Below are 23,241 nucleotides of genomic sequence, written 5' to 3'. Positions count from 1 at the left end.
GAGATTTCTGCATTGTCCTCCGAAGCCTGGGAGATTTCTGCATTGTCCTCCGAAGCCTGGGAGATTTCTGCATTGTCCTCCGAAGCCTGGGAGATCTCTGCATTGTCCTCCAAGCCTGGGAGATCTCTGCATTGTTCTCCAATCTTGCATGTTCTCTGCCTTGTCCCCCAGGCTAGGAAGATCTCAGCATTGCCCTCTAGGTCTGGAAATCTCTAAATTGTCCTCCAATCCTGGAAGACCTCTGAATTGTCCTCCAATCCTGGAAGATCTCTTCATTGTCCTCCAGGCCTCAGCCATCCCGGTGACTCACAATAATGTTGAAGATTTGGTTGGTGGTGAAGCTGCAGTGGAAACTGTAAATTGATCTGCGGGTAGGAAAACGAACCCTTCTGCTTGACTTGCAGGAATCCGGGGGAGAGGACGGCTGTCAGGCTGGGATTCATTTCAGGCTTCTGGACTTCCCATTAACTCTTTGCCCCAATCTCTCCAAACAGAAGATTTCAGCTTTTTATCGTTGTATTCCACGGATACCAAATAGCAGAATTGCGATGGAGAACCTCCTGGTGTTGCAGCTCCCCCAAATGCCAGGCATACAAGTTAATAGAATGCCTATAGAAATGGCAGCCAAACAATTGAACCACCTGGTGTTGCAGCGCCCCCTAATGCCGGGGGTACATGCTGATGAGCGTGCCAATGGGAGCTCACCCTAAGCGTGCATGGAACCCATCTGGGTGGCTTCTTTCAAAGATGACGGTCAGAGTTGTGCTCGACCCTCACTATGCAGAATTTATAACAAAACTTTATTTTTATAAAACTTTGTATCACGTGGAAAACTATTACAAATGTCGCCCTTTCTGGATCACTTTTGACCTCAATAACTCCTTCATTCATTGGTCGGGAAAAGCAATTTGATGGAATGCAGACGGGTGATTGGCAGCTGCAGCATTCTTTCTAACACTGGGTGCCATTTTGCCTGCTGTAGTTTTGCATTGCATTGTTCAGATTGTGTTAACCCCTAAGGGACACCGCTACCTCCAACAGCCCCACAGAGGGTTACATGGGCCCCCAGGAAGCCTGTATTTAGGGGCCCTTGGGAATGTTACAAGAGTGTAATTTCCTGACCACACAGATAAGCAGCGGTCATCCGCGACCACCTTGCCATCAGCAGCATTGTGGTGGTCAGGGTCCCCGGTCCCCAGAATGACCTCTCTCCCAGCAAGCACTGGGTAACCACAACCTTCCCGCTTTGGGATTGTGTAAACACTTCATTGTGTCATTTGTGAGTCAGAAAAAAAAGCCAGAGTTTAATTTTCCCAAATCTGCTGGACATCCCTGGGGGACAGATGAGGCCTCGAATCCAGGCTCGGTTCTTGCAACAAAACTTCCCACTATCAATCACCCGCCGGGGATGGGAAGGGTGATAAGAGAAAGCCGAGATCATACCGACTCCTACTATATTATAGAGACTTATAAATAACACAACGCCTTTGCCAAACATGATATTATAGTAAGAGCTTAACAGTAGGGGGCGCTTTGGAAGAATTGACCATGGCAGACAGTCATTGGTTAAACCATGGGACCCATTTGCATGTTATTGTCTCAATCCTTTGACATGTGAATAAATCCCTGACGTGTCTCAATATACGAGAACTGTATTGTTTTTTTTATTTTTTTAATTTTGCCTAGGCTAAGATGATGTCATCAGTCTGCTGCAGTCAGTAAGAAGCATTTCCCCAGTCCCCCCTGTGATTACTGCAACATTGTAACTGTCATTAACTACACAAGCACAAGGATTGTGCCATTTCTGATTCAGTATTTCAGTCCTAGATGGTAAACCCTGGATGATGCCTCAATAAGCATGGTGCCATCATGCTGGAAAGAAAAGAACATCAGCATCTATCAGTTCGCTGATCCCTGTGGGATATTAAATGCCTGGAAGTGTTATGTGTCTGTAGAATGAAAACACAAATCTTTTGACAGGTCCACTTTAAATAAGTGGTCCCCCCATAGCCCCCTCCTTCATCTCAGCTCGCCGCTGTGCACTCTCCAGGTGTCTGATTGGTCAGCCGTCACTATCGGCAGTGACAGCTGCGTGTCTTGGCTCTGATCAGATTATTTATATTTTTCTTGTCAAAGTGTGTGGCCAGAAATATGTTTCCTTCTATTTCAGTGCTGATGATGGAGACGAAGAAACACGTGGAGGGGAGGGATTTTTTTTTTTTTTTTGACGCAACAATAAGCCTATTAAACGAATATTGCGGTTTCATTTGGAATGCTGAACTGTCTGTCCCCTGTGTATGGTAGAGCTTGTTTGTCTTTCAGATTATTTGTGAAATCTGCATTTTCCTCCCCCGACACAAAAGATGACATTTTACCTCCTGCAATCACAACATCAGTGCAAGAAGCTCCTCGTCTGGGGTTTAAGGGTCTGTGCACCCAAAATGGGTATTTTACATATAAGAATCACCCACAGGCTTCCCCTAAATCTCAGGGATTTCCATGGGGGTCTCACTGCTCCTGGTGGTTATCTATACCATTACGTAATAAATGCTGGGATCTGTGATGTCAACAATGTGTCAGCTGGATCCTCAGGGGCGGGGACACAACACGGTTTATTCACAGTATGTCCTCATGTGACATTGAAACCATGACACTAAAACATTAAAACAAAAAAAAAATAATTCTCGGAATAGTTAATTAATGCCAGCTGTGTCCCCATGGAGGATATGTGCCCTCACTTCCTCTCTTGACACATTTTTAGCATAGTGGATTTTGTAAATGTGTTTTTCAGGACCCCGTCCCTTTTATTTACACCTGGCAATATTACTTTTTTATCCTAGGGTGACAACACTTACTCACTGTACTGTATACAAAAACAGCATTGTCACCCCAGGACTGAGCTACATTATGGGAGGGGGTTGTAGTCTGCAGAAATAACTGGGAAAAATGTAACTGATAATTCAGCACAAGCAGGAAGTTATCAGCTCACCGGATTGCAGTTGGTTTATGAATTGCGCCTGAAATCTTGGTGGGTGTATTTAGTTGCGTAGAAGCAGGCAGCAGGTGGATGGGTTTGGGCGATGGCGTCAGTGCGACATTATTGCCTTCAGTCTTATTACAGGAATGCGATTCAGTTGCAAACTTTACTTATCTGCATTATCGCAATACCCGGTGACGCATGTATCTTGCATGCAACCATGCTATTCAGTTTGAAAAGGTGTCTCAATGCACCTGCATTGTTGTGGGCCCGGACACATGGTAGTGCATTGGCAAAAGATCATAGGGTGCATTGGCAGCGCATTGATTGCCTGCCTCAGTGCAACCAGCAATATACCATGCATTAGCATCACTGCACTGCATAGATTTATGTGAAATAATCATTGTCAGCAATGGATCATGAAAGCAGTTCAGTAGTTGGTATCTGGGATCGTACACAAGTGGTTTAAATTCCCTGAACGTGGCGTTACAGCTGCCAGCTCTGCACCTTGTGTTGGCGCCGTGTCAGCAGGAAGTTTATTTCCCCCACATCATTCAGCTGCCAGCACCGAGGTGATAGTGGTTAGTAAAATGCCTGAAATTTCACTCTCTAGGGATCTGTGAGGAGCCAACCCAAAGTGACAATTTTGGCCGAAAACCAACCGAGCTTTGAGGATTCTAAAGCTGGATGGCAGAGTGGGTGGGCGATGGCGGATTCTGCTAGTGCCTTATATAAGTGGTTCCCTTAGTAAAGTATAGGGCCCTGGGGCCCAACCTGCAGCACAAGGGGGAGGGGTGCACATGCATCTCTTCTAGTACCTCTGCAGTCTCTCCTGCTTTGTGTCTGCAGTCTCTGACCATCCTGTACTATGTCTGCAGTCTCTGACCATCTCCTGTACTATGTCTGCAGTCCCTGACCATCTCCTATACTATGTCTGCAGTCTCTGACCATCTCCTGTACTATGTCTGCAGTCTCTGACCATCTCCTGTACTATGTATGCAGTCTCTCTGGATATATACCCATCTGATGGTGGTTGCACCAATATGGTTGAAAAGCGAAAGCTTGGTATGGGAATAAAATCTGAGTTGTGAAAATTGCTGGAGGGGCCAGGAGATGGAATTGATGACAAGGTGGAACAGATTTTCTCCCTTGAATTTTGTCAGTTTGGAGATAATTCTAAAACGTTGTAATATGATTATCCAGTGTCTGGGTCTCTTCCAATAAAAGCTGCATACAGCCTGCGTTTTAAGTCTTCGGTGATATCTTTACATCCGCCATGCTGCACTCTCTAACCTTTCTCCTATATACAGGAATCACGGCACCATTTTGGTACAGGCATCATTCAGGGTCACCAGAGGTGACAGCACCATGTAAATCCTTATACCTGCGCAGTTATTAGGTGAAACCAATGGTGAGATTACCCTGCTGCCTATAGTTTGATGTTGTTGCACTTGCTGGTCAGTGGCTTGGAATGGGCACAGGTAAGTGACCACCTGGTGTGATGGATTATTACAACACGCGGTGTTTGCCCTGTGATCAGGCAGGCGTTCAATGCCAGATCTGTGTCAGCACTCTGTGTCGCCTTAAAATAAAATGTGTTATAGAAGCAAAGATTACACCTTGTGCTGCGCAGCGCTCAGATCCGCTGTCACCAGAAACTGCAAATTCCTCTGCCTGCCGGGGTTCTCTCTGCTTCATTGGCATAACGCATTCTGGGGAAGATGGCAAACAATTATCTGCAGTCTAACCTGAGATCTGTTATAATCTGATGCCAGGCTTATTCTATTACTGGAGGGTAGGGGGGCAAACTTGGCAATTGGCCAGGGCCCCACCTTCTCCAGGGCCCCAATTAATGGAATGGCAAGGAGTGCAGGGATCTGGCATGTGGTGCATTTGGGCAGTGACAGACATAAGCGGGCCCCTGTGCAACATTGACTAGTGCCCCTCAACAAACCCACTATCCCGAGCTCTATATTTTTCTTCTGCTGTCTTTCTAAATACCCCCCATTTATCCATTTATGCTGATTTGCTGCACGGCCCCCTGCCGGCTGAGGATTGTCTGGGCCCTCATGCAGCTGCACCTTGAAATGTCCACCCTTGCATTTAGTGCCCCCACTTTAATTTATCCAGGACCACTTTTAATCTAATCATTCCCTGGCTATTGGATATTTGCTGATCCAGTAAATGATCAGACATTCTATAATCAATAATCAATCGGGAATCATCACTGCTCAATGCGATACATAGCTGTGTGGCTTTGATTGATATGATGGCTATGATTGATAAGTTATCCCCATCAATAATCAATTTTCCAATCACATTTGATCGGAAACGTTCTGATTTGTATTCTGTCCAATTGGTTAATTTTATTTAATCGGATGTCCAATTAAAAAAAAAAAACATGAGGCCAGGTATAACGGGAAATGATTATCACCCAAACTGGACTTTTTATAATCTGCCAAGGCTGAGATGGAGTCATCAGTCTGCTGCAGGCAGGAGGAAGCATTTCTTCAGTTCCCCTTCAGTGATCAGTCTGCAACATTCTAACAAATCAATGTGATTGGCATCAGACATTTGTTAAACTAAAATAAAAAAACAATGTGCAGTCTGCTCTTTATTGCTTATATTTGATGTCTGTTCTGCAATAACAAACACTTACCTGTCTTTTGGGGGGTTTCCTGTAACATGTACACTCAGTTGCACATGAGCAGCCCCCTTTTCATTCTCGCATACCTTGGTGCCAGAATGAATGAACTCCTGTGAATGTGCGGTGTTATGTCATTCCAGCATACCCAGAACCTGGAAAAGAACTGGGTCAGCATTGGCAAGGAAGCAGAAGGTGGTTCTATGTCTGCTGTAACAGAACCAGGATGTGTGTGACTGCGACATGCAGAATAACCTGATGACAGGTCCACTTTAAGGAACATATTATAGTCCATCATGTGTCTGGAAATAAATGCGTGACTCATACTGAAATATGATTGGCTGAAAAAATCATTATGGGGAAGTGGGACTTTTTTTTGTCTTGTGTTGTATGAATGATACATTCTCATGTCTGATTATTGTACAGATTGCATATGACGTACCGTGTTTCATTATCACTCGCCATCACATGTCACTTTGTACATCTGGGATCCCCCAATAGATCAGCATTTTTACCATGGGTGAATCTCTGCTATAATTACTATATCCACAGATCACATATATTAGTATGGAGGTCATTGGCAAGAATGCCCCTTACATTGCTGGCCAGTGGGAAGAATGTCACCCTGACCTCTGACCTAGGAGGTACAAACTGCTCATTGCTCAGGGACCACCCAGCAACCTCTGGAGGAACCCTGGTTGAGGAACACTGCAGTAGGTGACACCATTTATCCCTATGGCTGCACTATTAGGCACGGGCCTGAGGTGGCTTTCTGGCCAGTCCATGATGCATTGGGGTTTGTTTGGGTCCCTGGGATTGCCTTGCACATGGCAGGGTTACACGTTGTTGCTGGTTTGGATGAAGCTGTCTCTGAGCTGTCAGCACCTTCTAATCCTACTTCAAGTGCTTTGCAAACACAAGTGCAGGGAGCAGCATTGGGATCAGGGCGATGATTAACTCTTTTAGCAAAGGGATCGGATTCGGTGGGCGGTCACATGGCAGTCAAATGAGAAGGGGACACCACAAGGGCAGCGCCAGCGTTGGGTGCCTCTGGGGGTTACCAGGCATGCAGTGCATATGACAGCATGGAGGTGATTCTGGAGGTCGTATCACATCTAGTGCTGCTTCTGTCACCAAGCAAGCTCAGCAAATCCAAAAATATTTGTAAATCATATCTTGGAAAACTTTCATATTTCATGTTCAGGCTGGTGACATGCACAATAAAAATTTAAAAATCTGCGCTCTTAGCCAATCCTGTTTATTTTTAATGACAGTGATCATTCGGTGACAGGGCCTCTTTAAGTCCATGCATGCTTAGTAATGTGTCAGTGCAACACTTAAGCTACATACAAACTTCCAATGGTTCTCGTCTGATAATTGGCTCAGGGCCGATGTCGGACGAGAATCTGAAGCGTGTACAGCGCACATTGTTCATCGTCCCAACGACCGTCCTGGCGGATCCACAGACAATGAACGGCGAACGATCCTAATGCAAGTGAAGGGGGAGAACGCACAGCAGGGTGCCGCTCCGTGGCTGTCCCCCTACCCTCTCCATAGAGCAGAACGGTGCTGTATGTACAGAGCTATCGTGAAAGATCCTTTCCAACGACTATAATTGCAATTTTGTATGCAGCTTTGGAGGTCTACTTATAAAGCTGTGAATCTGACATTCCCTCAAATTTTCCATGGTGCAGTATCTTCCTGGTTCATATGTTTCAATGACAGTTATTGATTCTCCACCAGTGAATGTTTAGGTGAATGTCATATTCACTGCTTTATAAATAGACCCCCAAATGTCCTGTATTTTTTAACCTCCGACAGAGGTCACAGTACGGCTTGGGACGCTTTATAGTCTTGCAACATCCAGGCTGGATTCTCCTGGGCAGTCTTGCATGTGTCCTGCATTTGGCCGAACTTATTATTCATGTTTATATTATAATCAATATATTGATAGGCGATTGGTGGCACCTATAGGGCACTATTGTATGTATAGCCAGTGCATTGCTGCGGTGAGGCCATTGCTGTTCTACCTGTGTATTCTGACACTCCTTCAATGGGCAGTGGAGTCCTCATTCCTCCCATATACACAGATGATGGACATCACCCAGCCTGTCAGGCTGAAGGTATTTAAGGTAAAGTGTTGATTGCAGAGGGTGGATTTTAATGATGTACAGAAAATGCAAATTAAAAAATCCTAAAAGAAAACAAATGCAGCCCCCACATCTGAGGACTGACTGAGCAGCTTGCAGGATCATTAAATCTGCCTTACAATGCCGTCCTTGCAGGTCTCTTGGTGGGGCATCCGGGGTACTGGCTGGGTAAGTTTCTTTGCCAGTGTGTGAGCTCGTTGATGGTCGGGTGACCCCAGGATGCCACTTCATTTCTGCACTGTGAAAGGGTAACAATGGAGAACACCTGCAGAATGTGACAGAAGACAGCTGAGCCCCCCATTCTCCAGTCACCTGTGCTTGGTGTCAGCAGCAGTTCCTGATAACGTGTGAATCGCAGTGTCAGCTTTTCCTGGCAACCATCATCCAGCGTCACCACATCCATCTCCATGGCGCTCTCCTGACACTAATCTAATGAGCGCCGATAAAAAGCCCGATAATTCCTCCCTGCATGGCCGGGACTCTGCAGAGTGTCAGCTGGCAGAGCTGCGGCTCCTCTCTGCCGGGTGTAAATATCAATTACCAGGGCCGAAGATATTGCTGTGCCTAGGTCAGTTACCCTGTGGTGGGTAAATCTGAACCCCTAAATCTGAAAAACGCCTACCCTTTGGATCAGCACCCCTAAATCTGAAAACCGCCTACCCCTTGGATCAGTACCCCAAATCTGAAAAGCCCCTACCCGTTGGATCAGTACCCCACATCTGAAAAACACCTACCCTTTGGATCAGAACCCCAAATAAACAAAACTCCAAGCCAGTAGCTATTGATCCCAAAATCTGATAACTGCCTACCCCTTGGATCAGTAACCCAAATCTGAAAACCGACTACCTTTTGGAACAGCACCCCTTTATCTAAAAATTACCTACATCTTGGATCAGCACCCCTAAATCTGAAACCGCCTACCCTTTGGATCAGCACCCCTAAATCTGAAAAATGCTTACTCCTGGTGTTATTAGCCCTAAATCCAGGTCTTGTCATTCTTTCAAGAATCTTGGGGTGTTTTGTGTTTTTCTTCCAGATCTGTGCAGAAGCTTCCTGTAATAAAGACTGGTCATTGCTGCTCTCTCTTCTTGCTCAAGGTGACTGGTCTTTTCTCCTCCCCCTCCTGTAGTTCTCTGCAGGTAGCTTGGAGTAGGTGGAGCTAATTTGCTCCTCCCACAGCTCTACTCTCTGATGTTGCTGCTCCTTTACAGGGTAATATCTGGAATTGCATGCAATTTGATGCATGGATTTCTTCTATCCTATTGAAGGATAAATTTGTGCTCACAGTTCATATTTAAATGTTTGTGATGGAACAAGGATTTCACCAACTGTATGAATGATGAATGGTAGATAAAATAAACAGCCCAGCTATCTCCTTCCCTGTAGGTCTGACACTGGTACGGCGGAGTTAGTGAAGCGTATGACTGTTCGGTTATGCTTGGACGTCAGTTCTAACCTGTCATAAGAAACGTGACTTTGCCTTGATCCGTCATCTGTCATGGGGATTTTTAGATAAGCGATCTTCATGGACATTGCCAGGGATATTGGTCCGTGGAGCTGGAATTTTTTCTACTGTTTACCATTGCTGGAACCATTGTGGACTATTTATTTGTATGGCAGGCAGCATTCCCATTGGCTGGTGGTTTTACCTTTGCCTATTACTAGCCAATAGCAATGCTGCCTATTGTATACCTTAACAAAGGGCTTTGAGCAGGTGTTTGCTTTGTCAAATGCAACTGAGCCCTTGGTTAGGGTATACAGTAGTACTGTATATTGTTGATTAAGGGAACATCCTATTGGCTAAGGGGATCTGCAAGATTTTTTTTTGGGTGGAGTAAATTGGGCCATGTCCACTGTGGACTTTTTTGCTTTCTTCTTGAATCCACTGTGAATGTACTGTTCTGTATTTGCATTATTCTATTGGTTGAACTTGTATGTTTCAACTTATCTGTGAAACACCTGCTAATTCATGAACATGAAAAGCTGAACTGTAGTTCCCTACCAATCTGCATTGTGTCTTGTCTATAGGGACACATGGGATTCTGCGCGTCGCATATAGAATATGCATACAGAATCCCCAGCGCCATTGCCATAAAGTGCCATTGTTCCCGGCTCCCCAGCCTGTGCCAGAATCGGCCGTATTTATAAGCCACCATTGATGGTCTGGCACCCCCTCAGTGTCTATGTGTTACTGGCAGGGTCTGCCCACAGCTGCGGCCCGTGAGGACGAGGAGGGGGTGGATATACCGCTGTGAGTCTCTGAACTCCTTCTAGATTCACACAACTGGAAACATCTGTGGCTGGAATCCTGGAAAGCTCGGGGTGTGTGTGCGGGCCAGCCGACCCATACAACAAGACCGAGGTGGTGGGAATTCCTGATCTCCCCCAGTACCCCGGCTTACGAAATCCTAGATAAGCCATGTGTGAGCCTCCCATTGAAAGACACCTAGTGACACCTGACAAGAAATAATACCAACTTATTCCAGAGAGGTTCAATGGACCGAACTTTCCTATGACATTTCAGGACATGAAGGTGAAACCAAATGATTTCAACTTGTGTATGACACTGCCTTTACCATCTCAGAATATCATAATGGCTCCAAGTTGTTACACAACCTGAGAGTTTGGGTGGCACATGAAATGGTCCTTCAATGTTTTAGAATATCATGGTGACACCAAATAATTCCACTGGGGAATTTGCTGTGATATATAGAATTGTCCTTCACCATCTCACAATGTTGACACCATTCCATGCACAAGTTCTATAAATTGAGGTTGAAGTGTGACTTCTCCAATCCAGAATATCCTGGTGACACCAAATTATTCCACAACTCCAAAGTTTAGAATGACTCATGAAATTGTCCTTCAGTGTCTTGAATATAATGGTGACAGCGGACAATTCTACAGGTTAGGGGTTTAATGTGACACATGGAACATCAAATGATTGCACAACCGATGATATATAGAATTGCCCTTCACCATCTCAACATGGTGATCCCAAATTAAGAGGTTAAGGTTACATGTGACATATAGAATTGTCCTTCTTTGTTCCAGAATATTATGGTGACACCAAATAATTTTCCAGGTTAGTAAAACTTAAGTTTGAAAAGTTAATAAAGTTTGATGTGACACATGGCATTGTCCATCCTCATTCCAAAGGATTAGGTTTTTAAACAACCTGAGAGTACTATTTGACATATAGAATTGTCATTTGTGGACTACCTGAGTGTTGTGCATGACATCAGATCAGAGAGAATCATTCTTCATCATGGCAGAGAGTCATGGTGACTCCAAATTTTTCCATAACCCAGTTTCTCAAACCAGGTTTCCTCCAGAGGTTGCTTGAGCCTTTTAGGTCAGTATTAGTGACACCAATGACCTATTTGGTTATCTGTATGGGTGGCATTCTTCCCAATGGCCAGCAATGTACGAGGGATTCTTCCCACTGACCACCCCACTAATGTACTGTGATCTGTGGATATAGAATTATAGAAGGGGTTCCCCAAGACCTGAAAGGTATTTCAAAGGTTCGCCGACGTTAAAAAATTTGAGAAACGCCATAACCTGAGATTTTGGTGTCACAGCCTGAACTGTCCCTCAGCATCCCACATCACCTGACCTGTTCCCATTGGCTGTGAGCTTGGACGGTTTTGGTGTCCTCAGCCCAAACAGTATAAACTTTGCATCCAACTTCAAAATTACCCTAAAATCTTCTAAGTGGAAACAAATTATTCTGGTGCCAATGTTCCCGGTTGGCTCCCTTGGCATTGTCTCTTTCTGACAACACGTGCTCATTAACAAGCTGAAATTTCTGCTTCCTTTTAAAATTCCACTCTGCCACAAAAATCCAAACTTCACCCAACCTTGTGCCGGCACTGGGACATTCCGGAATGTTTGACAGGAGGGGGAATCAGTGCTCTGTGTTTGTTATAGCTGTCAGAAAACATTTAACAAATTGTAGTTTCACAAATGTCGGTGACCCCGATCTGTGACGAAGGACCCTGGATTAAACGTTGGGAGATTTGGGAATTTGGCTCCATAACAGCAAAGGAATTTTCTAAATTTAGTCCAATTGCTTCCCATGGCCGGGAACGGAGAGGAAGAAGGGGGGGGGGGGGGAATGCATTATGGATTGAGAAGAAGATCTCCGCATCTGACTACAGGCGGGTGAAAAGTAGTCTGTCCGGCTGTGGATTCCCATGGAGAATCATTTTTATAATTTTGAATTGCTAGGAAGTGTGCCGTCTCATTCTGAAAAGCTACTTTTTGTAATATGACACCCTCTTTGTTTGCTTGCTGTTACATATTTCCATTCAGAGATTTGTTAGATAGTGCAGCCAGCACCCTTGCTGTACAGTTTTCTGAAGCCTGACGTATAATACACCTCAATACAGATGCAATATATTGCAGCTTACCGGACGTAGCAGATGTGCTGGCTGCATTAGTTTTTTTTTTCAAGCTCTGTATGTTTTCTGCAAGTCCAGAAAAACATTGTTCCTGCCAGTATATCTTATGTCCTTGTAAATTCTTGTGGGCTGAACTGATACCTCAAACAATGTTTTCATCATTCCTAAACTATTCTTCTACCAAACCTCCTCCTATGTAATGGTGAAGAGAAAGAGGGGATATGGCTGTTCTGTGGCCCTAACACATTTGCTGTCCTGGGGTGACACTTCTGTGCTTTTATATAGTGTTGTCACCCTAGGACAGGGATTTTGTGAAGCTCTATACACACATCAAATAATTGCTGCACAAGACAAAATTTCACGCTCATCTCAGGTAAAAATTTGACCTGTACACTAGTGGACTGTAATCGACCAATCAAGAACACTCGCCAGTCACCAAATGCAGCCACCAAATCTGGTAATCATTTCTATGTGAACAGGTAGTTCTTAAAACAATTTAGATTTAGCTGGGTTGGATATCTGCCTGAGCAGAATAAATGGGTTTATCTTCTTTATTTTATATAATACACACCTATTCTAAATTGTAAATAAGTATCAATAATCAACCAATGAAATTCTCTCCTGGTATTTTAATTTGCTACAATTGTAGCAGCTGAATTCTGATTGGCTGCTGTCTGCCCCTCTATGAGACTTCAGTGTTCTCCAGCAGAAGCTTCCTATTCCCGGCTGTTATTTTGCATGATGTGTATTCCATCAAATGTTTCCTCTCCAAACATGCAGATTTATGCTTGGGGGGGACAGAGCGAGTTGTACAACAGTTGTATCGAATAAAGCAGAGGAAGAAAAAAAATAGCCTAGAATAGGAATTACATAGCAGCCATGGTAATACAAGCTTTGCCAACTTGCTGGATTAATCAGCGAGACATATTAAAAACATATGCCATGGTAAGAAGCAGCGCGCCCTAAAGGACAACTCCAACCAGACAGCTCAATACACATTTTATAGTGAAATGTCCGAACCATATTCCCTTCCTGATGATTTGCATAAGTCATTATTCATTAAATAATAATAAAAATAATTAATTATTTTACCCCAGTGATTATACAACCAGTACAATGTCTGGTTAGTAGAATGAGGTTCACAGCATTGAGATACAGCTGTCCTGTACATTTTGTGCCACTGCTACTACCACTCCCCTCCTGTATGCCCATTGTCACATGACTCCCCTGCCTCATTTATAGCTAAACTTCTAGCACAAACATTTTCATTTAAATATAATGTTCAATAGACACAATATTCCTGTATAAATCTACTTTGTGTGCACCAAATCCCTTTACAAGATATTACCCTGTAAATGGAGCTATTACATCATCTCTGAGCTGTACATGACCTGTACAATGAGCTTAGATGTAGGAGGGGTCTAGCAGACCCACCCACTTCAGGCTGCCTATGGGAAACTATAAGAGGGGCGGAGCCAAGACCAGTCACCCTGCACCAGGAGAGAAAGCAGCAGTGACCGGTCTTCATTACAGGAAGCTAACATTTTTTACCCTAGATATCTGCACAGATGTGGAAGAAATACACAAAACACACTGAAAATAAAATAGCAATATACATGGGTTTTGTGTTTTGAAGATGTTTGCTTATCCTGAAGTTCAGCTATAGTTTTAAAATTGGGAGGGGTTCTGCCCTCTTATTTCTTGCCTGACTGGGGGCATTTTACAGGAAAAGAGATGAGATTTTTACAAAGTAATAGGGAATTTCCTTCTTAGTTGTCACTGGAACAGGTTTCTTCATTACAGAATTTCCCTGAAATTACTTTCTGATTTGCTGAAAATGGAAACTAGGGCATATGGGTCCTCTGTGATCATTGGGTTCATTGGCTGGGTTCCAATGTAAATAAAAGATCATAAAAAAAGGAACCCATACAGATAAGGGCACAACTTTAACCACAGCAGACCAAGCAACCGCTTTACGGCCCGATAACATGGGGCCCTGGGCCATCTGGGTGAAGCTTCTATTTAACCCTGGTCATGGTTCTTATTTTTTTTGTTAAAGATATTCAGCATCTTATCGGGCCAACGATGATAACATAGGTGTATATATATAATTGTAATCCTGAATATGATCTCTTAGGGTGCAATTAGTACTTTGTATCATTGGAGGAGTTGTCCTTTAATATTGGAGCAGGGGAGAGCTGATTGGTTGTGTTATGGGGCCCCATCATGCGTAGGTACAGCTATGTGTACAGTATAGCATCTAATATTAGTTACATTTAACTGCATTTGTTCTTGTAATGTTGACAACTTTTCGCAGCTCTCCAAGCTACTTCATCAGCTCTGAATGGATGAAGCCGCTTGGAGAGCTGCGAAACATTGTCAACATTACAAGAACAAGCCAGTTGAATGTGACTTTATATATTTGATATACAATGACCTGGATAAAGGTCAGATAGCCTTCAGATTGTTATAAAGGAGCAACATAATATAGATATATAGATAGATAGATCCATTGTTCCGCCCCTGCTTCCGAGGGATCCTTACATGCCCAATTGGTGAATCTGTTCCCTGAATCTATTCTTTATTCATATATTAGTTTCCTATTGGTCTACTATATGGTTTACCAATCAGATTCATTCATCCAAGACAGATTTTATTCTGATTGGAGCTGGCAATAGGGGTGTTTGGAAATAATCTGATTTATATACAGCTAGGGGCTATATTATCAGTGTACGTTTAAAGGGCAGATGGGGCCCTACAGCAATTCCACAAAAAAAGCTTCATTTTCAGTTTTAGCTGGAAAGTTCCTGTAATTCTACTTCTCAAACACAGAATTGTACAATTGGTAGACAAGAAGTGTGCAAATCACAAGTTTGGCTGAAAAGAATTTCACTCCAATTAAAGAAAGTTTCGTTTAGACAAAAGATGGGGCCCTGGGCAAGTATGAGGTTGGGGCCCCAAATGCACAGCAACCTTGCATTCTGTTAATTTGGGATCTGGAGAGGGTGGGGGCTCAGGTTGCCCCCCATCAAACCTCCCCTCAATGTATTTCATTTGTGTATCTCCTAGAAGATTGTGCTGTAAGGATTGCTTGTTAAACATGTTTATGCAAAAATGCGTTCATTTATGCAAAAATGCGTCTAAATGTGAATTTGCAGCATGCGGCGCACGCGGTTCATGTATTGTGTGTGACATCGCACAGCAGGGTGGGGGCTCCTCTGCCCAAAACTATTTTTATATAAAGTTTTATGTTGTGTCCCAGGCGAACATTCATCCTGATGGAGGGGGAGGGGTGTTTGCAGCGGATGGGTGGCGGTGGTGATGATGATGGGGGGGGGTGTAGATTGGCCTTGGCCCAAATCAGAGTTTCTACCAATTATCCCAGTAACTCCAGACAGAAACAATTAGCACATGGCGCTCAGCTACGCACTGAAAGCTTTAAAGGGACATTAACGTTTAAATATTTGATTTTGTTTTTGTTTGTTATTATTTTTGTCACAAAAGATAACGAAAGGGAATCAGGAAGAATAAAGTTACATAATATGAATATGAGATACTGCTGACATGAGCTGCTATTATAAAAATAGGGTCGTTTTTTGGTTTCAGGGGAGGACTGGCCCATTGGAGGACTAGAAAACAAACCTGATAGCCCCTAAAATTGTTTTTTGATGCCAAAAAATGCTGCTGTGCAAGGCAAGCTATGCAATTTGGTGGGCACTCCTACTCTCGTTCTATGGTGGGCACCAGGCCCAGCCCAAGCCTTCCCAGACTCACCAGGTTGGCAGTGCAGGAGGGCCACCTACAGACCCACACCATCCAACCCTTCCTAAACCCACCAGGTTGGCAGTGTAAGAGGGCCACCATCAGACCCTCACTATCCAACCTTTCCCAGACCCACCAGGTTGGCAGTGCAAGAGGGCCAACACCAGACAAATACCAGTCCCTCTGGAGGCATTGAAGGCATACAGTATGACCTAATACTTATCCCCATAATTGGTTGAGCAAGACTATTGCTATGTAGGTGTTGAGCAGGGCAGGAAAAGGTGGTCCTTGTAACAAAGAAAGCAAGGGATCACCCATTAGATACTTGATAATGTTCCCGGGTATGAGTGCCAATATGATGCCTACTGGCAGACATTTGCAAACCAAATAGCTTGGATTATATTTGCCAGGTACCACCTGGCTCTGCATTGGCACTTCGCTTGTCTATTTACCTAATGTAAACTAAGGAAAGGGAAAAAGTTGGCAAAAAAGGACCCCTGTCAGGTTTATTTGGAGCCAATATTCCTTCACTTTTTGCCCTAGGTTGGCCAAAAAGTGAGAATAAATCCCAAATTTCCCATTTATGATCACAGCAAAATGAAAGAACAAAAATTCCTGTTGTGTAATGATCAGAATTGCTTCTTGTTAAATACAAACACAATATAATGCCAGCTCTGGCGATTTGGTAATATCTTCCTACAGGTTGGCATTCCCTTTCAATGGTGTCAGATGTTACTCGCCCTATATCCTGCCATTGCATACGGTCAATCGGTGGCTATAGATTTGGCACCATTAAATGGAGGGAGATGAAGCTGTCAGTGTTGGCCTGTAAGAAAGGATATGTTGTGTGGTTGAATGCCTTGGGCCCTGTGACCGCATTCCCTTGCTCACACTGCTTTTCTTTCTTTTCAGCTGCAGGATGAACAGTTGGATTGTGGGGCGGCTCATCTCCAGCACCCGCTCACCATCAATCGCCCTCTGTCTGCCACCCCGCTCCTCAAGGCTCCTGGATTGACCTCAGTGGCGGTGGCCAATGTTAGCGGGTACACAGTGGCCTTCCTTGGCACAGCAAGTGGGCAGATTCTGAAGGTAACAACTGAGATTCAGTCAGTCCAATAAAGATTAAATTGTGCGTTGCAAATGTGTTTAATAAAATAAAGGGCAACGGTGAAATGCAAAGTGCATTGTCTGTAGTATGGGTACTAAACATGGCGGGTAGCACTGGCTCATTGGTCAATTGAAAACCTTGTTTGTGGTCAGTTTTGATGCACCTGCATTGGTCCTTTGTTTGTTTCTGGGGATTAAGTAACCATAATTTCCACCCCAGACCATTTTTAATTATTTGGTCGCTCTAAAACCAGTTTGAAATGCTGGTAGGCAGATTGTTCTGGATTCTAAGCTACTGGGAAGCTCAAAAGTATCTGTACCAAATAAAAATGTACTGTCCGTAAAAATGCCCCCTGTTCTGCCCTAACCCACCTCACTAATTCATACCTGATCCAAATGGTTGCTGCCATACCCATTGTCCATTTGGCTCTGAAAGGTAGTCGTGCCGGAGGATGCAACTGCATGTAAGTCTATGGGACTTATTTCCAGCCTCAGCCCCATATATGTGTATAAGAATGCATTGCACAGGGGCAACTACCTTTCCATGGTGGATGCACACATTGAGCCTGATTATTAAATGCTCTACAAGATTGGAGAAGATTGACTTTTATGGGAGAACCTGGATAATCCAGCTAACCTTTAAATAATTTGCTTTTAGGCAAGATGGGCAAATGTTCATTAACGCCCATCCTTTTGTGTGTGAAATTCCCCCACCTACTAGATTGTAAGCTCTTCGGGGCAGGGTCCTCTCCTCCTGTATCACTGTCTGTATTAGTCTGTCATTTGCAATCCCTATTTAATGTACAGCGCTGCGTAATATGTTGGCGCTATATAAATTGTCATTTGCAATCCCTATTTAATGTACAGCGCTGCGTAATATGTTGGCGCTATATAAATCCTGTTTAATAATAATAATATTAATAACGCACCAGATCCAGTCCAGGTTGTGTTGGATCTCCCCGGTTGTCCCATGTCTATCTTCCCCAGTATCTGAGTTTTTAAATCAGGTCAAATAGTACATACATGATCTTTTATGAAATACTAATCCACCCCCCACCCAATAGGTGGAGATTAAGAGAGAGCAATGGGTCCAATCTGGTAATATCCACGGCTCGCTCCTTGCATTCAATGCAGTAGGTGAGGGTTGCCACCCTAGGACAGAAAATGTGCTACTGGCAGGATTACACAAATCCAGGGGTGGCCTATTGATCAAGTTTAACTGCTGCAGATAAAAATGAAGTCACTGGTTGGCTTTGTTCTCTGGTAGGGGTACCAAAGTCACAAAACTGGCTAATCAGAATCACAATTCTCCTGGTTCTTTAAAAAAGATTACACATTCAAATTTATGAATGGGGTTCAATTATGAACTGTCTGGGGTTGGGCTGGCCAAACTCAACACTTTTCAGATCTTTACACTCAGTTTGTAGTCGGTCACCTTGGTGCACTGAGTTGGATGGTCACCTTGGTGCATTGGGTCTTTTTTGCAATTAAGAATGCATTGAAATGGCTATGCATGTGGCCAGTGTTATCTGTGGCATCCCCGGCTTTCCATCTCAGAAATGTATCCACAACCCAGCCATATGCAGAATGGATTGGGATTATTTACAAAAGGTTACATTGCCATTACAGCTAGAGTTTCAAAAATTATCCAAAATAAATTAATTGCTAAAAAAAAGTTTTCATCGCCCCTTTAAAATAAATTTCCAGAATTAAAGGTAACACCTGGATTGAAGAATCTGCAAATTTTGTTAACAGTCTCACCTTTACCTTGTGAATATGCAAGGCGCACCCACAGCTCTTGCTGTGTATTTTGCAGCAAGCAGAGTTGTCAGCGCTTCATACTTTTCCTGCAAAGACAGTCACGCCGCGCTCTAAAAAAAGCCACATTGTCAGCACGCCACCTTTTTCTGCACTAATGTCATTTTTGTGTCAACAAAGTGATTAAAACTTAGGCTGCGTATTCCCACACGCAGTGCTAATATGGTAAAGGGGAAAATTTTAGCAGCGTGTGTTCATGTTTTGTGTAAATGGTTTTAAACTATCTTATTTACTTAAATATTCCAGAAGCCATTTTTGCCCATTACATACTCAATCCCCATTTTCTACATGCTATATCACTGCATCTCACAATGGAAGTGTGTAGGTCAGCCGACCCGCTGAAAGCAAAAGTGGTTGATATCTTAACAGTTGTTTGGAAAGAAGGGGAGTAATTGCACTGAATCCCTAGGAGCTCCCTCTAGAGGCTAATATAAAAATCTCCAGGTTGGCACCAAAATTATGGAAGGGCAAATATTTAACCCTTTCTCTGCTAATGACATGCCCATACCTCAAGACAAGGAGGGTTAAAACGAGCTTGACATTGTACAGCTGTCGCTTTATTGTATGAGTGGTCTGGTTGGCTATAAAGCTGCCCAGTTACTTCTCCAGGGTAGCAATGTGCACCTTAACATCCCATTTTCCCTTTTCCATGTCCAAAACCCCCACCCAAGGATCTCAATCAAACCCTGGCCATGATTGCTGGAGAAAGAAGAGCAATGTTTTTGCATTCTCTGCTGGGGGGCAGAACAAGGAAGACAATGGGGTCTAAAAATCCCGGGACATCTATTAAAGAGAACCTGTCACTTATCCAAAGCCTGCTAATCCCCTATATAGGAATAACGATTTAGTAAGAAAAACAAAAACATAATAGTGAACATCTGTAAAATAAATGATAAATAAAACACCCCAACCTTCCCCTCTCTTCCCAACCACTATGCACACACAATACATGTTTCTAAATACTAATACAATAAATAAATAACACTTATTGGGTATTGCAGCAAATTACTGAATTAAATAAATTATTTTAGGGCCATTACTTAGGTTTACCTCTATATTGATGAGCTGAAAAAGTTTTTAAGGGGTCACCTATGGACATTTTTTTAGTATTTTGACATATTTGGTATCTGCTCTATCCAGAATTAAAGGAAAATGTTTTGGCTACAGATACAATTGTCAGGCTCTTGATGTTACAGCCAGATCCCTGTCTGTTCCTTACTATTCGGATGTTTTTGCCTCCACAATGGGCCCCTTGTCATTTTACATTTATCTGACAAATTTCTCCCTTCCCCATCTGAAGCCGAGTTGCCTCCTATTGGAACGAATCGTTCCCTAAGCTCCCAGTTCCTAATCCAATTCCGAGTCGTTGGGCGGCTTCGATGGACCTCTAACCTTCGGCTAATGGCGTGTAATTGAGCTGTGTTTTCCCGGGAGAGCTCCTGATAAAGTGTCAACATGTGGAATAAAATTCTCCCCCAACCTCCCGTATCTAATCCCCTCAAAGGAGGGAGGGGAGTCTGACAATTGGCCATCGGAGATCTCAGACACGGTGTATTTAATCTCACACCTCACTCCCAGCGGTGTGCCGCTGCGCCGGTTTCAACCCACCAGCGTAATATTCAGACGCATGCAAATGGAAAGATGGTAATTGAAGCGACTCGCAGCTGCGGAAGAAAACATTTTTTTGGTGGGGGTCTCCTCTGCTAGGTATACCTTAGCGACATATAGGCGGAGAAGAAGGGTCCCAGGTTATGGGCTGAGTATAATTAATGGGGGCTTCAGGTAGCCAAGGGGGAATATGAATTTGAAAGTTTACCCTTTCGCTACCAGATACTTTTTTTGCAGGCATAGGCATGCAAATTTAAACAATTTATACATGAGAACATCATTTTACCCTCAATATGTATTTACTATGTGATACGTCTCCCTCCTCCTAGATTGTAAGCTCTTCAGGTCTGGGTCCTCCCCTCCTCCTATGTCACTTTCTGTATTGGTCTGTCATTTGCAATCGCTATTTAATGTATAGTGCTGCGTAATATGTTGGCGCTATAAAAATCCTGTTTATTAATATTAATAATAATAATAATAATAATATAATTTCTGAAAACAGCAACCCCAAAGAACTAATCAATTTCAATAAATATAATAAATACCTGGGCCAGCAAAAACCCACAGTACCTAAAATTTACATAGGTGACACATAAAAAGCCTTTACAGCTCACCAACTTGCCATCTTCTAATAATGGCCCTGGTATTGTTGTCACCCCAGGGTGAGCGGTGATATCCAATATGTGTGACACAACTATTCTTTTCCTTTCTGTGTCCTGTACATGTACAGGAGTCAGTGGTCCATAATTTGCAGGCACAGAAATGTGTGGTTTTATTTCTCCTGGAGGAAAAGCATTCAATTAGTGACACCATTCTGTGATACATAAATGCTCCAGACCTCACAGATCCATGCAAGAAAGGGGAACTTATTATTATTATTACTACACAGTATTTATAAAGCGCCATCATATTACGCAGCGTTGTACAAAGTCCATACTCATGTCATCAGCTGTCCTTCAATTTACCTTTAATTTATCGTATTCTTTGTCCTTACAGATAACTTTGGATGTTGATATGAAAATTGTGAGCCGCCAGTCTCTTTTATTAGCGCGAGGTGAGCCGGTCCACCACATTATGCGCTTTGATCCTGTGAATCCCACCTACCTCTATGTAATGACCACTCATCAGGTATGTGATCAACAGTCACTGTGTTTTATCCGCTGCAGTGATGCATTATAAATGACTTTATACTGTTACCTAAAATATATTTTTGATAAAAAAAATAGTTTTGGATAATTTTGAACCTCTGTTGACTTCCTACTGCTGTCCAGGACTCCATTATGAAGGTTTACCTTCACCTAAACACCTTCCAAACTTTTTATCCTGGTGGTTTATGCACATGCATTTACACTTTTATAATGTGCAGCCAAGGCACCAGAATGAAAAAAAAGCAAATGCACCATTTGCCAGGAGTAACCAGTCTCACTATCACTTGTTGGGTGTTCCCATGCCCTTCCATGTATTTGCGGACATTAGCGACTACAAGCTCATGTCCTCAAGTTGTCGTTATCCATGAAGGAGTCGTGGAAAAGAAGACCCACGGACAGGAGCTTGGAGCCACTGATGACAGCTAGACCTGGGGCAGGCTCAGTAAGTGAGAGGCACAGGCAGCCCTCTATGGATCACATGGGCAATTGGGATAGCTTTGGCCAATCCTGGGGAGGCCCCTGATATCTGGTTACACCAGTTTTTATATGTGAAATGTATTGCTCTACCAACTTTTGCACAAGTCACAAACATTTTTCTATTTTCTTTTCAGATGGCCCAGGTAAAAGTGGCGGACTGCAACAAGTTCCAAACATGCACAGAGTGCCTAGAAGCTGCAGATGCTTACTGTGGGTGGTGCACAATGGAAGCCAGGTAAGTGATCAGGCATTGCCTGAAGTAAAGTGGGGCTGTGATATATGTGAGAGGTAATAGATACCTGGAAGTGCACGTCGCATGTAAAAAAAAATATAATGACAGTTTCATTGTTATGCGCCCAGCAGCAGAAATACGTCATTTAGTGCAACATTGTAACTTTTTTTTTATGAACACAGACAAATTCAGATTTCCTTTTCCTCTTTAAATGACATTTTGTCCTCCTTCATTCTCTCCTCATCAATTTCATATCATTGCCAATATCCCATCTTTCACATCTTCCCATTCACCCAGCATTGTTATCATTCCTTGCCGATTACCGCCAAGTTCCGCTTGCTTTGTCTCATTTGTCATAAATGTCGGTCGCCTGTCAGCGGCTCACCAACTAATAACATTGTAACCGCTGATGACAATATAACTTTGTATCCATCGAATGTTCTCATTAATAATGACCTGAATATCAATCACGGCGGGTGTGACAAGCACGTTGCAATTCTTCCGTCTGATTAATTAGGAGGCGGATTAATGTATGCGGCGAGCCACGGCGTGAGTTTCGGATGTTGTCACTGAGTCGTGAAGGTCAGCGGAAGCTGCAGCTGTACTGATACACGGATAATTGCTTATCACTATTCCAGATCAGGACAAATCAGGCTTGTTAATCTCACATCAGATCTCTGACATTCACCCAGAAGATAAATCCGAGGTTGTGAGATTAATGTTCACCATTGCAGCCCAAAAAAAAAATTATGGATAAAAAAAATGAGATATTAATTTCATAATGATGTCTAAATGACATAATGCAATATAAATTTTACAAAATTCTTAACCCTTTCTTTGAATTGACATTCATATTGAGGGTAATTTACTGTATAAGTAAAATAAGTACTTATAATTATAAAATATGGTATA

General features: G+C 43.2%; 1 protein-coding gene across 1 annotated transcript in view; it reads left to right on the top strand.

Annotated features, from left to right (window-relative positions):
• Positions 1 to 23,241, top strand: part of PLXND1 (plexin D1) — a 77,757-nt gene that overhangs the window by 8,532 nt on the left and 45,984 nt on the right. The window contains exons 2-4 of the mRNA XM_072420497.1: positions 16,852 to 17,028; positions 21,469 to 21,600; positions 22,232 to 22,332. Coding sequence (XP_072276598.1) covers positions 16,852 to 17,028; positions 21,469 to 21,600; positions 22,232 to 22,332 — 410 coding nt within the window. The remainder of the gene's footprint in view (positions 1 to 16,851; positions 17,029 to 21,468; positions 21,601 to 22,231; positions 22,333 to 23,241) is intronic.

The sequence above is a fragment of the Pyxicephalus adspersus genome, chromosome 8, assembly GCF_032062135.1.
Source record: "Pyxicephalus adspersus chromosome 8, UCB_Pads_2.0, whole genome shotgun sequence".
NCBI classification, from domain to species: domain Eukaryota; kingdom Metazoa; phylum Chordata; class Amphibia; order Anura; family Pyxicephalidae; genus Pyxicephalus; species Pyxicephalus adspersus.
The sequence above is the reverse complement of the archived record's forward strand: the minus strand, read 5'-3'. Positions and strand labels throughout refer to the sequence as shown.